The sequence below is a fragment of the Polistes fuscatus genome, unplaced genomic scaffold, assembly GCF_010416935.1.
Source record: "Polistes fuscatus isolate 324 unplaced genomic scaffold, CU_Pfus_HIC Scaffold20, whole genome shotgun sequence".
Taxonomy (NCBI): domain Eukaryota; kingdom Metazoa; phylum Arthropoda; class Insecta; order Hymenoptera; family Vespidae; genus Polistes; species Polistes fuscatus.
The window spans coordinates 1,292,339-1,307,557 of record NW_025113097.1 but is presented as its reverse complement, the minus strand read 5'-3'; the positions used below and the strand labels follow the sequence as shown (position 1 = coordinate 1,307,557).

General features: G+C 27.9%; 1 protein-coding gene across 1 annotated transcript in view; it reads right to left on the bottom strand.

Moving 5' to 3' along the window:
* Positions 1-10,986: 10,986 nt before the first annotated feature.
* LOC122517478 (diacylglycerol O-acyltransferase 1-like) overlaps positions 10,987-15,219 on the bottom strand; it is a 41,200-nt gene continuing 36,967 nt past the window's right edge. The window contains exons 4-5 of the mRNA XM_043635876.1: positions 12,651-12,745; positions 10,987-11,030 (exon numbers count right to left, since the gene is read on the bottom strand). Coding sequence (XP_043491811.1) covers positions 11,008-11,030; positions 12,651-12,745 — 118 coding nt within the window. The 3' untranslated portion in view covers positions 10,987-11,007. The remainder of the gene's footprint in view (positions 11,031-12,650; positions 12,746-15,219) is intronic.

Sequence of the window (15,219 nt, the reverse complement as noted above, 5' to 3'; positions counted from 1 at the left end):
ATGAATGTCCATACGTACAATGATTAACTATAATGTGGTCATTTTTTAAATAAATATTCTATCCAAATTATCTAGATGTACGTTGTTAGTACTCTAATTTATTTCTATTTTTTTTTTAGAAAATTTATTATAATCTTACAATATATTTGATCTTATTTTTTTTGATAGTTTTATAACTATAATTATATATTACTATAATTTTGATTAAATTATGTTTATAGAATGCATATAGAATGTTTCGATTATTTTCAACAACATTTTAACAACATTTTTCACGAAGAAAAAAGAAATAATTATACAAACATAGTATTGTTTTAATTAATTGTCAAATTTAATATAACTGTGAGTATTGATATTTAAAGCTTACAAAATAACGAACGATTATCAATAATCAAAACGAAATTATAAAATAATTGAACATCAAAATGCAAATAATAAATTATTATAAGAAATAATTGATATTGATATTAAAAAAATAAAAAAAAATAAAACAAATATAAAATAAAATAAACAAACGTACAGATGCGATAATAAATTGAATGTACATTTATCTACGTAAGAAAGTAATAAATTTTGAGATAGAGAGAGTGAGAAAGAGAGAGAGAGAGAGAGAGAATTAACCATACATAAAATTCATTCTCAGTGAATTCAATCTCTCATTTAATTCAATTAGTTCGCGCTCAAGCACTGCATTCAACTTGTACATATGTATGCATATATGTATGTGTACGTATGTACGATGTTCGGATTAAGTAATTCGTATGACGACTCACATTGGTCCATCTCCCTTTCCCCCACCCTCTCTTCCTTCCCCCCACCCTCTCTTCCCTTCCCTCCCCCCCATTTCCTTTCCCCTTAATTCCCTATCCTCGTGTTATTAAATCAGTACGGCGACGAAGCGTATAATCGTCGAAACGATTCCAAACGTTCCACAACTGCTCCGATCATTTTTTTTGTTCTACTGAAAATTTGTTAAAAGTAAGATAAAGAATAATATAATGAAACAATGAAAAAATAAAAAAAGAAATATTAGAAATAAACGGATTTGAATAATAAAAAGCTTAAGTTAAATGAAGAATTAAAATTAAACTCGATAGGCTAATTTTGTATTCATTTATTTTCTTTTTCCTTTTTCTTGTTTTATCATTATTATTAATAATTATTATCGAAGAAATAATTTTAAGATTTTTTATATTTATATAAAATTATTTTTAAAATTTTTTTAATTATTATTATTATATTAGTTTATTATTATTTTTTAGTTTATTATATTATTATTTATTTTTTTAGTTTATTATCGAAGAAATATTTGTAAGATTTTTTATATTTATATAATATTATTTATGAAATTTTTTTAATTATTATTATTATATTAGTTTATTATTATTTTTTAGTTTATTATATTATTATTTATTTTTTTAGTTTATTATCGAAGAAATATTTGTAAGATTTTTTATATTTATATAAAATTATTATTTATGAAATTTTTTTAATTATTATTATTATATTAGTTTATTATTATTTTTATTTAATTATTTATATAATATACGAAATAATTTTCGTATTTTAATTGGAAATTGCATTAACTTTGAACAACGTATTTTACTTTTTAAATACGCGATCGCGTTGTTATTCATTTAAATCCTTACTAGTTTTAAAACTGTAAAATGAAATTTTCAAAATGTACGAACGCGATTGTCTGTCTAAGAATAATCATGTATAATTTTATGATAACGTTATTCTTGGGATATATTCATCTGACGTCTGTCTAAGATTAACTGTTACTACTGCAGTTCTCATTTCCTTTCTCATTCCTTATGATACTAGAAAAAGATAGTGAAAGACAGGAAAATCTAGTAATACGTTTTGGAAATAGGAAAATTCGATTTAGATAATACAATTTTTTCTGTATTATTTTTCTCTTTCTAACGTTAGCACAATTGTTGAAAATTATTTAACGATTACGTCACTTCTTCTACGATCATTTTTTAAATGCCTTTTCTAAAATTAATCTGCTAATAAATTTAATATTAAATAAAAAAAAAATAACAAAAATTGTGACACAACGTTCTGTTAAAAAGAACAAGCCTAAAAAAAAAAAAGAAAAGAAAATAATTCTCAGCCTAAAGTTTTTAAAAATAATCCCAAAGTAATTGTATGATTTTATTTGAAATTAAAACAATTATCGAGAAAGATAAATATTATTTCAGGATGACGTCACAACTAAAATGTTCCTAAATTTCTGACGTATGTATGTCTAACATAAGCTTAACTGTTACCACTGAAGTTTTAGTTTACCCTCTCACTCTCACTCGTAACATTACTTAGAAATAGAGAAAGAGAGAGAGAGAGAGAGAGAGAGAACATTGAGTTACAGTGAAGTTAGTAGTAAGTTTTAGTCTTGAAAGTTAGCTTCGTTTAAAGCAACCACCAAACGGACACGAGATTGTAGTTAAGAAAAGAAAAGGACCGGTTGCTAGTTTGTACTAAAACAAACTGTAGGAAAAGCTCAAAGTACCAATGGGAATCACGTCTTTCTTCATTTCCTTTCCAAGTATTTTCCTTCAAAGTAAAACTCTTTTAAACGTATGCTTTCACGTGATGATCAAAATCTTTTATAGAAAATAACTCATACGAATAAATATATATGTTCTATGTATATCCTTGTATTTGTATAAATGAAGTAAAAAGGGAAAATGATGCAAATGTGGTGAATATATGTGTATGTGTTAAAGAAAGAAAGTAAAAGAGAAAGGAAATGAATATATGATAAGTGTATGTGTATGTGTATGTGTACATGAGAGAAAGAAAAAGTTTGTATGTATGTGTATATATATGTTTGTATATAATTCTACATATGCATGCATATATGTATCAATAAAAATAAAACAAGAGGGGAGGAGAGTGCATTGTGTTTGTGTGTAAGTAGAAAAGAGAAGAAATGTTTTAAATGTTTCATGTGTATGCATATGTATGTACATATATAATAGTATTGGAATTTTATTACCTATCATATTTAATTTAAACAAATTTGGTAAGATTAGGAACATCGTGTAATTTTTCTTTAACTATCTAAAATGTTTATGATGTAATTAGCAGATTAATTTAGTATTTGTTATTTTATCAAATTTTCTATATAGGATTGATATAAAAAGAAATAGACACGTTTTTGTAAAGAAAGTAAAAACTTCTGACTACTGAGACGATAAATCTTCGTCAAACGATATGAAAGCTAATTCATTCGTGAACAATCTAAGAAAAAATAACTATGTGGAAAGCGTTATATGACCATAACTGTCGCAACAAAAATGTTCTAATATTAAAGTTGAAAAAATAGTTAGCTTACATTAGATGTATTCCGTGTTTTGTACGATGTTCCTATATACAGGTAATCCAAATATATGTATGATACTCTCCAACGATGAACACACACACACACACACACTCGCGCACATATGCATATCACTTGCACAATCATAAAACACGAACAGGTATACGCGAAATAAATTTGATACTTTTCTAATACCGTTTACATACCTCTCGCGATGTTCAAATAAGACTGAGCATAATAGCTATGCTTTATACTCGAAGGTTACCGAATCACTTTCCGAACGAACACGAAGATCGTTGTGTTTACAAGTTCGACGGTTAGATTCTTCATAGTAAGAAATAATAACATTGAAGTATAGACAACGGCTGAGTGGGGTGAGCTATGTATACATAAAAAAAACATTGAAATACGTAATATTCAACAAGATAAGAAGCGTTCGAACGTGTTCCAACGTTTTATTGTTTTTACGTATTGTACATTTTTGTTTACTTTATTTATATTATAATGTATAATGTTTTATATATACTGTTTTATAACTATGCTTTAATTAATAATATTTCAATCATTATATTCGCGATAGATTTATTTAGTTTTATATATTCGATAGCAATACAAACATTAATGCACATATGCATATCACTTGCATAGCAATAAAACACTTGCACTTATACGTGAAATAAATTGGATACTTTTCTAATATCGTTTTTAAATCTCGCGACGTTCGAAAAAGGCTGACAATGAGTACGAAAACAACTTCACAGTATACTGGACGAACACCGAGCCGCCATATTGTCGATCAACGGTAATCGCAATCGATGATTCGCAATCGATAAACCAATCAAAGTTAAGCAGAAAAGCAATATGGAAGCAATGATTGATAATCATTTATATCGAATGTAATATTTCGTTCTTTACGATATCGTACAATTAAGATATATGCTAATTACAACGGATATTTTTATCTTTACTTTTAAATCGTTTTGTCAAACTTTTGTTCTCTTTTCATACATCATTTTATCGAATTATTGATAATAAGAAAATGTTGATTTATAGGTTAGACTGTTCGTATAGTTTTAGTATAAGCGTTAGTCAATCAATGTTTTTCGTATTATTAAAGTGTGTTTCTTGTTGGAGAATGAATTCTCGAAGTGATCTCGTCTAAAAATGGAATTTCAATATCTCAGGTATATGTGTAGATGTTAAAAATATAACATGTTATTAATTTAATAATTATATGTATTTGTATAATACGATCGTTCAAACTGTTTTATAGAATTTAGGGAAAAGTATTTTAATATTGTAAATATGTATATGTATATATATTATTATTAAATCATGGAATCTGTCAATCAATAGTATAACTAATTATATCAAATAATAATTAAACTGACCAATTAAAAAAAGAAAAAGAAAAAGATATATAGATAGATAGAAAGAGAAGAAAAATATGTGTATATATGAGTGTAAGTAAAAGAGAAAAAGAAAGTAAAAATTCGTTTATGTATTTGCATATTTATGTGTTAGTAAAATAAAAAGAAAAAAAGAAAAAGGATAGAAAATGATAGAGAATGCGTTTGTATAAGTGTACATATATGAGTTCAAAAGAGACAGGGTGTGGGTGAAGTCAAAATTTGTGTATGCATTTATACGTTTATGTGTTAGTAAAAAAGAGAGAGAGAGAGAATGACATAGAATAATACAGTGTATGTGTGTATACGTATTCAAGAAAAAGAAGAAAAAAAAAAGAAAGAGAGAAAGGAATAGAATGATAGTGTGTGTATGGGTATGTAAGTAAAATATAAAAAATACATAAAAAGAAAATAAAAATGTGTATGTATGTATGTATGTGTGTGTGTGTATGCGAATGAGAGAGAAAAAGAGATGGGAAGTAAAATAAAAATTAAAAAAGCGACATAGAAAGAATGAGAACGAGCTGTGCTATGAACGTGGAACGAGAACGGCTTAAGTAGAATCTCTCTCTCTTTCTCTCTTTTTCTCTCTTTCTGTCTCAGTCTCTCTCACACACTCGACCCAGTTTCAACGAGCATGAACGTAATAAGTTCCAGCAAGAATTACGATCCTTTTTGTTGCTTTTCTCTCACTCTCTCACTCACTCACACTCACTCACTCACTCTTTCCATCTCTCTCATTTTCTCTATCCTTGATGATACGCAAAATTCGCGATCCACTTTCTGGTTTGTGTATTTTCTTTTTTCGTATTTTTTGTTTGTTTTTTAAGTTTTTTTTTCTCTATCTCTCTCTCTCTCCCTATTTCTTCATCTCGCACACTTTATTTAGTATTAAAAATCCAATTTTGAATGGTAAGGATGTCTCATTCAACAAGGATCAGGACGATATCATCGCGAATAAAGAAGAAAGAAAGAAAAAAAAAAGAAGAAAAGTAGATAGACCGTGCACTTTATTATCGATTATTGTGTCTACAAACGGAACAACCTGTGTACGTTCAGTTTTCTGTTTCGTTTTAGTACGAACCGAGGGTGGAAAGCTTTGAATCGAGAAAGAAAAAGAAACGTGAGAGAGAGAGAGATGGAAAGAGGATTTCGAATGTTCGAGTTTGGTGATAAAAAGTATGAAAGTGTTAGAGAAAGGGTAAGAAGTAGGGTGAAAGAGTACTTGAAAATGTTAGAGCAATGCATCAAGCAGTAAACGATGACTCTCTCGACGGCAATTTTAAATGTCTGAGTATCATCAAAATATATAAACCTTATACACGTATAAACACATTCATATAGTATATTTTTTCATATATGTGTGTATGTATATTTTGTATTTATTACTAAATACGAATATGAATTTGAATTAAACGGTTTGAAAGTTTTCATTAATGATTTGTTTGATTGAAATTCAATTCGTTTATAAATTATTTATTTATTTCTTCCTTTATATGTATACATTTGGTTTTTAAAACGTGTCAGGTAATTTGAATTTCTTTTTGAATAAATTCAAATGAATTTTTAATTCGTAATAAAATTTGTTTCTAATAGACATTTTTTGACAATTAATTTTTCGTAACATATTAATAATTAATTATCCGATTAAATGTCCGATTTAAATATTAAATAGAATAATAAATATAAAAATATTAATTAATAAATAAATATAATTAATAATAAATAAAAAATATAAATTTAAATATTAAATAATTATTGTTAGTGTAAATCAAAAATATAAACTTATCATAATTGAATATTTTAATAAAAATTGTATATTTTAATATTTTCACGTATCATAAGTTTATTCGTTCATCATACTTAAATCAAATTCAAATATAAACTATGAAATTATGATACACATTATGATAAATCGAAAAAAAAAAACAATAAATATTGTTTCGCGAGAAATTTTGATAGACTGTACACGGAGGCGTCGAAGTGTGAGCCACAAATATGGCGAGAGTCGAATAAAAGGTGGAAAATTTGAAGCCCTGTTTACGGCCGACCAACTCTGACACATTGAAGTGGTGGGGAAATGGGGTGTGGGAGTGTTGGGATGAGGAATGAGGAGGGACGAGGGAATAGAGGTTGGTGGGAAATAGTTGAGGATGGGGTTACCCTCAAAGCTATTTTTATCAACGTCACGTACATTTCATTTCGTTTGAAATTCACCCTGGACGCATTCGACCATATTTGCGTTCTGTAAAAATACAAATCTCCAATTACGTTGATTAAATTATTCTCATTCCCGTTGACGAAGTGGGTGTAATAATACGGTGTTGTCGCATTGTATAACCAAAAGTTACGTTTATTATTAGAAATTCTTCCAAATTAATCTAAATAAATTAATATAGACTAATATTTTCTATTTATTTTTTTTATATAAATATAATCAATACACAAATATAACGTAATAATTAATTAATAATACTATAATAATATTATTTTTATTTTTATTAATTAATTAATAATAATATAATAATTAATTTTTAACACGTGTATAAATTTTATTTATTTATTATAATAATATATTTATTATATAAATATATATTATAATAATTTTGATTACTATTATTACTATCATTGCATTATTACGTTGATGTTAACAAATAAAAAAGTATCCTAACGCTAAAAATCGATCGGATAAATATTAAAATTAATTCTTCTACACCGAGAAAAAAAATAAAAAAAAAAAACAGATTATCGGATAAAAATAATCTTTCCCCGATTTGTTTCCTATCCAAAAAATACAAAAAAAAAAAAAACGATCTAAACCTAATTGAATTATATCAAAAGATAATGACTTATCAAAGTAATACGTTTCACAAACTAATTAGTTTGCCCAACTTTTTGATTTAGAATTTCCTTTTCTCTCTCTCTCGAGATAGGAGGGGGGGGAGTGGAGAGATAAAAAAAAAGAAAAAAGAACGTAAGAAAATTCCGGGTACAAAGAAAGCAAAAAACAAAGAAGAAAGAAAAACAAAAAAGCGAAAGCAAAAACGTGCCCCCCCCCTCCTCCGCAACCCGAAAAGAACGTAAAAATTTCAATTGGATTCTGGTTCAATTTAAGCACCCTCTGATTTCTTCGTTACGTTCCTGATTACGAACCTTTCTCTATCTCTCTCTCTCTCTCTCTTTTTTTCTCTTTTCCACTCGTATTCACCCTGGCACGTTTGTCGAGAGAAAGGAAAAACATAGGAAAAGATTTTCTTTAGGGAGGGGTGGATAAAAAAGGGAGACCAAAAGTAAAAAAGAAAACAAACACTGAGCTCGTCAAGGTTTACCCCACCCCTCCTCCTCCTCCTCTTCCTCCACCCAGCCTCTGACCATTCCCAAAAAAACAGTAAAAAAATAAAACGGATAAAAACGAGAGAGAATTGAAAAATAGAAGAACGCAAATAAAATAATAAAATTTAAGCAAAGTATGTGTGGGGGGAGTGGGGGAGGGATGTTAGAGGAAGGGAAGGGGAAGGAAGTTAGAATGAGAGAAGAAATCACGACAATCCGAGCTCGGAGCAACCTAATTCGTACGTGTTGGTGGCGTTCGTGGAATAATTAATCCCCTAATCGCGAGAACACCGAGATAGGGGGGTGGATGGGGTTGGTGCCACCCGTAAGAGTGGCGCTTAAAAAGCAATCTCGTTGCATGGCTCGCGGTATGAAAATTATTATACTCTCTAGTACGGAGACTGTCCTTGTAAGAGGAAAAAAGAAACAAATAAAAAGAAGAATGAATGAAAAAAAAAAAACAAGAATAAAGGGAGAGAAAGAAAAAGCTAAATATAATAGTTTATAGAAAGAAAGAAAGAAAGAAAGAAAAAAAAAAAACAATAGTAATTAAAAGTAGTCAGATAGAAAAATAAGTTGGCTGCTTTTGAAGAGTTATTTATAATATCTTTAGTATATCACTTGAAATTAGTATGATAACAGTAACACAAATGATATTAGTAGTACTAATAATATTAATAATAATATTGGTTAGTAAAAAATAATTGTATTTGAGAAGTTATTGTACTATAACTGTTACTATACTAACAGCAAAACCACAACTATTATTAGTATAGTTGTATTATTAGTACTATTGGTTAGTAAAATAATAAAAAAATGTCTTAAAATATAAAAAAAAAGGAAAAATAATTATTTACCCATACATATAGAAGATAATTGAAAATATAAAATTACATTTTACGTTTTTTAAAACAGCAGTAACAACAACAACAACAACAACAACAATACTATTATGAATATAAAATTCAATTAAAATATCATAAAAACTGCGCTTTGTGTCATTATGCCACAATATTATAACAATAATAATAAAGAAAACAAGAAATAGTAGAAATATCAAAGGACATATATTACAAAAGGAAAAAACAAATGAAAAAAGAATAGGAAAGGATAGAAACTAAAAATAAAAGGAAAACCTCGTACTCCCACCCCAAAATAAATAGAAGAATAGAAAGAATAGCTGACGTATGCGAGAGCATCGGTTAAAATTTTACCTAAAAATGTGAAGGTTAGTTCGAAAAATATGAATAGTATGGCGTTACCTCTTATAACTCCTATTGGCATACATATCTTCCATCTCTCTCTCTCTCTCTCTCTCACTTATTCACTCAAAAACACATATACCCTTTCTTTCTTTCTCTCTCTCACACACACACATTATTTATACACTCTATTTGTTACTTATTTACTCAAATGTATACACACACACACACACACAAATACATTTCTATCTCTCACTTATTGTACTTATTCACTCAAATACATAAATTCTCTCTCAATCTCTGTCTCACTCATTCACTTACACATATTTTCTTTCTGTCACTCATTCGCACACAAAAACTTTCTCTCTCTCTTTCTTTTTCTTTTTTACTTACTCATTCACATACACATATACTTTTTCTCTATCTCACAGATACACACACACACACATATACATGGTTACTTATACGTATATAATTTTTCTCTTATTCTTTCTTTCTATTTTTCCTAACAGACAGAAACCCCTTTTTTTCAATTCTCCTCTTTCTCCTCTCTTTCTTACTTCTTCCTTTTTTATAGATTTTTTTGTCTTTTTTAATTAATTTCTAAATCCCCACCCCCCCACCTCCATCCCCACTACACTTCACTCCACTTTAGTGAAGTATATCGGGTGGATACCTGCCAAAAAATATGAGACGAGTTTCCTTTCAACAATTCGACTTTTTTACTTGACTGTATTTACTATACTTTGGTATACTTTGGTATACTTTATTATAATTCTCTGCGATCCTTTTTCCTATTAAGATACTTTATTGCAAGTATCTAACGAAACGTTTAAAAAAGAAACGAAATGAAAAATTAAAAATACATTCTTACAACGATGTGAAAATGTAGGAAAATATAGAAGAAGGAGAAGAAGGAAAAAAGAAAAGATCAAATTTCTAAATTCCCACCACCCACCTCAATCCCCACTTCACTTCACTCCACTTTAGTGAAGTATATCGGGTGGATACCTGCCAAAAAATATGAGACGAGTTTCCTTTCAACAATTCGACTTTTTTACTTGACTGTATTTACTATACTTTGGTATACTCTGGTATACTTTATTATAATTCTCTGCGATCCTTTTTCCTATTAAGATACTTTATTAACGTATCTAACTATTCGTTATCTAACGAAACGTTTGAAAAAGAAACGAAATGAAAAATTAAAAATACATTCTTACAACGATGTGAAAATGTAGGAAAATATAGAAGAAGGAGAAGAAGGAAAAAAAGAAAATGATCAAATTTCTAAATCCCCACCCCCCACGCCACCTCCATCCCCACTTCACTTCACTCCACTTTAGTGAAGTATATCGGGTGGATACCTGCCAAAAAATATAAGACGAGTTTCCTTTCAACAATTCGACTTTTTTACTTGACTGTATTTACTATACTTTGGTATACTCTGGTATACTTTATTATAATTCTGCGATCTTTTTTCCTATTAAGATACTTTATTTGCAAGTATCTAACGAAACGTTTGAAAAAGAAACGAAATGAAAAATTAAAAATACATTCTTACAACGATGTGAAAATGTAGGAAAATATAGAAGAAGGAAAAAAAGAAAAAGATCAAATTGTTATTATTCTTTTTTACTTTTTTTTTGTTTTTTTTTTTTTAAATCAAATCACGCGAGACTGCAAGATAATTTTGTATAATATTCTTTCTTTTTTTTTTCTTTTCGTTTTTTCAAGATAAGCGGTTTCGTTTCCCTGCGAACACAAACCAACTGTCTCGAGAGAAATTTCTACAATGGAAAATTTAACGAATTATAATTAAAGCTAGCGAGTAAATGAAAGGAAAATAACGTGTCGTTTCTCTCAGTCGTAGTAACAATTTACGTTGAACGAACACAAGAAGAGGCAAGGAAGAAAATTAAAATTCAGAAAAGAAAAATGGTTCATGCGGGTTACTCAAAAAATGAACCAACCGTGATTATCTAAAGTGTTCTAACTAAAATCATATGACTTTTGTTTGAAATCATTTCTTTCCTTTCTTTTCATTTCTTGGGTAAACTATTTATCTTGTATAATTGTACATTCTAAAATTAATTGAACAAACCTTCAAGAAACATTAATTAATGTATGTTTAATTAAATAAAAATTAATTATTCTATATAATAATGATATTAATATAAGTTTAAATTATGTTTCATAATATATCTGTTTTTTTTTTTAAATATTTCCAATAATTTAGAATAAATAAACCTTAAAAAATTACACTCTTTAATGAATCATCGAATCAAATATCAAATATATTTTCGATAAAAATTTATACTCTTGTTTATCTCTCTCTCTCTCTCTTTCTTTCACTCCCTTTCTTTTTCTCACACTTTTTCTCTCCTATTTTTTCTTTCTCATTCGTTTTAACGTTCGTTAGATCAGGGATTCTCAACGTGTGATACTTAAATCCCTTGAGGGGATGCAGTAAAACTTTCAAGAATACGAAACCGACTTACTGATTAACCTCTCTGTTAAATGTTTAGAATTTTATTTAATTTGTTTAATTTCAAAATTCTTATTGATGTTTACATTTATTCGTATATTAAAATTTAATTTAATATATTGAGATTGTTAGGGAAAGTAATTTCGTTTGACAACACAAAAATTTCGTAAATCATATTCACCGATATCTAACCTCACTTTATTCAAAAATCATTTTACATTCCAATAAAAAAAAACACTTCAAACATCATTTAAAATCTTCTTACGTTTCGTTTTGTCAAGTAGATTATTTTTCTCTTGTCATCGTATGAAAAATTGAAAATCAAAGTTCTCACTTTCGTCATATTTTTGCTTTTTTTTATTATCGTTAGAGTAATGCAATGCAAGAAGAAATAAAATTAGAGGTTATGTCGAACGAACACTAGAATCCAAATTGATTTTCGATATTACTTGATAGTAGTTTTGATTCGAAAGATGTACCAAATTAAGGGATGCAGCCAATTAAAGGGAATGAGGGGGTAAAATAAAAACAATCGATGGATGCTGATTGTCGAATAACAACGCGAAAAAAATCTGAGAAATCGAATTAATCAAATTTCACTATTTCAAATTATTTAAAAAAAGTCCTGACTTTTAAATACGAACAAAAAAATTCTTTAATTACCATTTAACCCCTCTCTCCCCACCTCTCTAAATTACTTTCCCGAACAATCAAATGAATCGAACAATGAAATAACTTCAAAAAATCTTCTCAAAAATGTTCAGAAAAATTAAATCCAAAAAAAAAAAGTATGAAATGCATGTAAACAAGAAATTTGAGAATCCCTGACCTTGGTATATATATATTCTTATCAAAGTAAAATGGAAGTAATTTATCGATTGACTTACAAACGATCAGCAAAATCGAAGGATGCTCTTCACCGCCATCGTACTTCCCGCTCAGGAATAAAAACCATTGCCATGGATCTACTCTGATCCCGTACCTGAAAAAGAAAGGAAAAAAAGATTAGAAAGAAAAAGAAAAAAAAATAAAAGAATCTTAAAAGAAAAGAAAAGAAAAGAATAGAAAATAGACAGTAATTTTAATACATCTAAACGCAGGTGTTGTATGTGTGTGTATTGTGTGCGTGTCGAAATGAAAACGCGTCTTTCGTTATTATCGTCGGACGTTTGCCCCCCCCACCCCCACCTTCACCCAAATCCAAACACCAATCCTTACTTTTACCCTTATATACACTTTCAACCCCTCACCCTTCTTCTTCCTTCCCCCCCATCCTCTCTCTCTCTCTTTTTCTTCCTCTTCCTTTTTTTTCCTCGTTCATTCTCGTTCCATCTGCAAACGCGTGTTAAACGAACGCCTGCAGCCTTACAACAACAACTACAACTTACTACTACTATTACAACTGCAACGACGACGACAGCGTTTGCTGACACCAGTGACGTCGGCACGGGCCGAAGGGCAAAGGAGTTTTTATTAACGTCCGTCTTTTCTGTGATTCTTTAGTATGATGATATTTAAAGAAGGAAGAAAAAGAAAGAAAGAGAGAGAAATAAGTATATATTGAGTTTCTTTGAAAATTTATAATCGTTTATTTTTACATGCAATATGTAATTTTATAAGATAAAACAGATAATCAATTTAAATGAAGTACTTTTGTTTACTTAAATCTTGAAAACAGTATTCTGTTGATAATTATTAAATAATATTGAATTAATAAGAGTAATGAGTATTGAGTAATAAGTATTCAATAATAAGTATTGAGTAATCAATATTGAATAATAAATATTGTGTATTGTGTGTGATGAGTAATGAATATAATATTAAGTATTGAATGATAAATAATGAAAAATGAATAACGAATAATGAGTAATGAATATTAAGTATTAAATAATAAGTATTAAGTAATCATTATTGAATTATGAGTATGAGTATTGAGTATTGAGTGTTGAGTATTGAGTATTGAGTAATGAGTAATAATTTCATAATACACATTTGAATTGTAACTTCTATATTAACTCTATTAGTTTCAGTTTCTTAGTAACTAGTAATAAGTAGTAATATGTATCTAGTAACTTCTATATCTAAACGAATAATAAGTAATGAATATTAAGTATTAAATAATTAGTATTAAGTAATCATTATTGAATTATGAATATGAGTAATGAGTATTGAGTATTGAGTAATGAGTAATAATCTTGTAATACACATTTGAAAGGTAACTTCTATATCTAAACGAATAATGAGTAATGAATATTAAGTATTAAATAATAAGTATTAAATAGTCATTATTGAATTGAATATTGAGTATTGAGTATTGAGTATTGAGTATTGAGTAATACACATTTGAATTGTAACTTCTATATCTAAACGAATAATGAGTAATGAATATTAAGTATTAAATAATAAGTATTAAGTAATCATTATTGAATTATGAATATGAGTAATGAGTATTGAGTATTGAGTATTGAGTATTGAGTAATGAGTAATAATCTTGTAATACACATTTGAATTGTAACTTCTATATTTAACTCTATTAGTTTCAGTTTCTTATTGTGTTAAATAATAATTATTTTGTCTATGAACTATTTTTAGTAACATTGGTGCACATGGTAGATATATCATTTCTTTTTATTTAAATTAAACCAAAAAAATTGATATTTCCATTCTAACATGAAACGAATTTGTTTATAGGAGTGGATATGAAATTTCATCCTTTTCGTTTGATACAGATGTAATCGTTCAAAATTCACTAACACTATTGAAAATTTGAATGAAAGTAAATTAATACAAATAAATTAATACAAATTTATAATAAAAAGAATTATCCAAGTAGTATTCGTATTTGTTACTGTAAATTTGAAAACAATTTATTATATCAGCTGATAATGCAATGTTTCAAATCGTAGAAAGTCCTCACTTAATTTTTCTAATTGTTCTTATTTGTTTATTATTTTGTTTTTCACACAATTTTTACAATAAAGAAAATAGAAAACAAAATCAAATTTATATTTTAATTCATCAACACACCGATAGCTTTGATTCGAGAGTAGTATGGATTAACAATGATAAACGAGACTTACGGTGGAAACAATTAAAGTATTTCTAATGGGTTAAACAAAAAAAAAACAGAGAAAAAAAGACAAAAAGAGAGAGAGAAAGAGAAAGAGAAAGAGAGGAATATTTATTGGTACGTCAATCGGCTTGCATTGAGTTCGCTATTTCGTGGCAAATGCAATCAGTCACCTTGATGCAGTTTGCGATAATTGAAAATTGTTTATCGAAAGAAAGAAAGAAAAATGCGCAGAAGAAAGTTGACACAATTCTTAACAAATCAATCCCTTAAAATCTCGATAAAAAAAAAAGATCCTCGTTTAAGTTAATACTTGATCAAATAATAAGAACAAATTTATATTTAATAATTATAATATTACGTCATTATGAATACGAATTATCTAA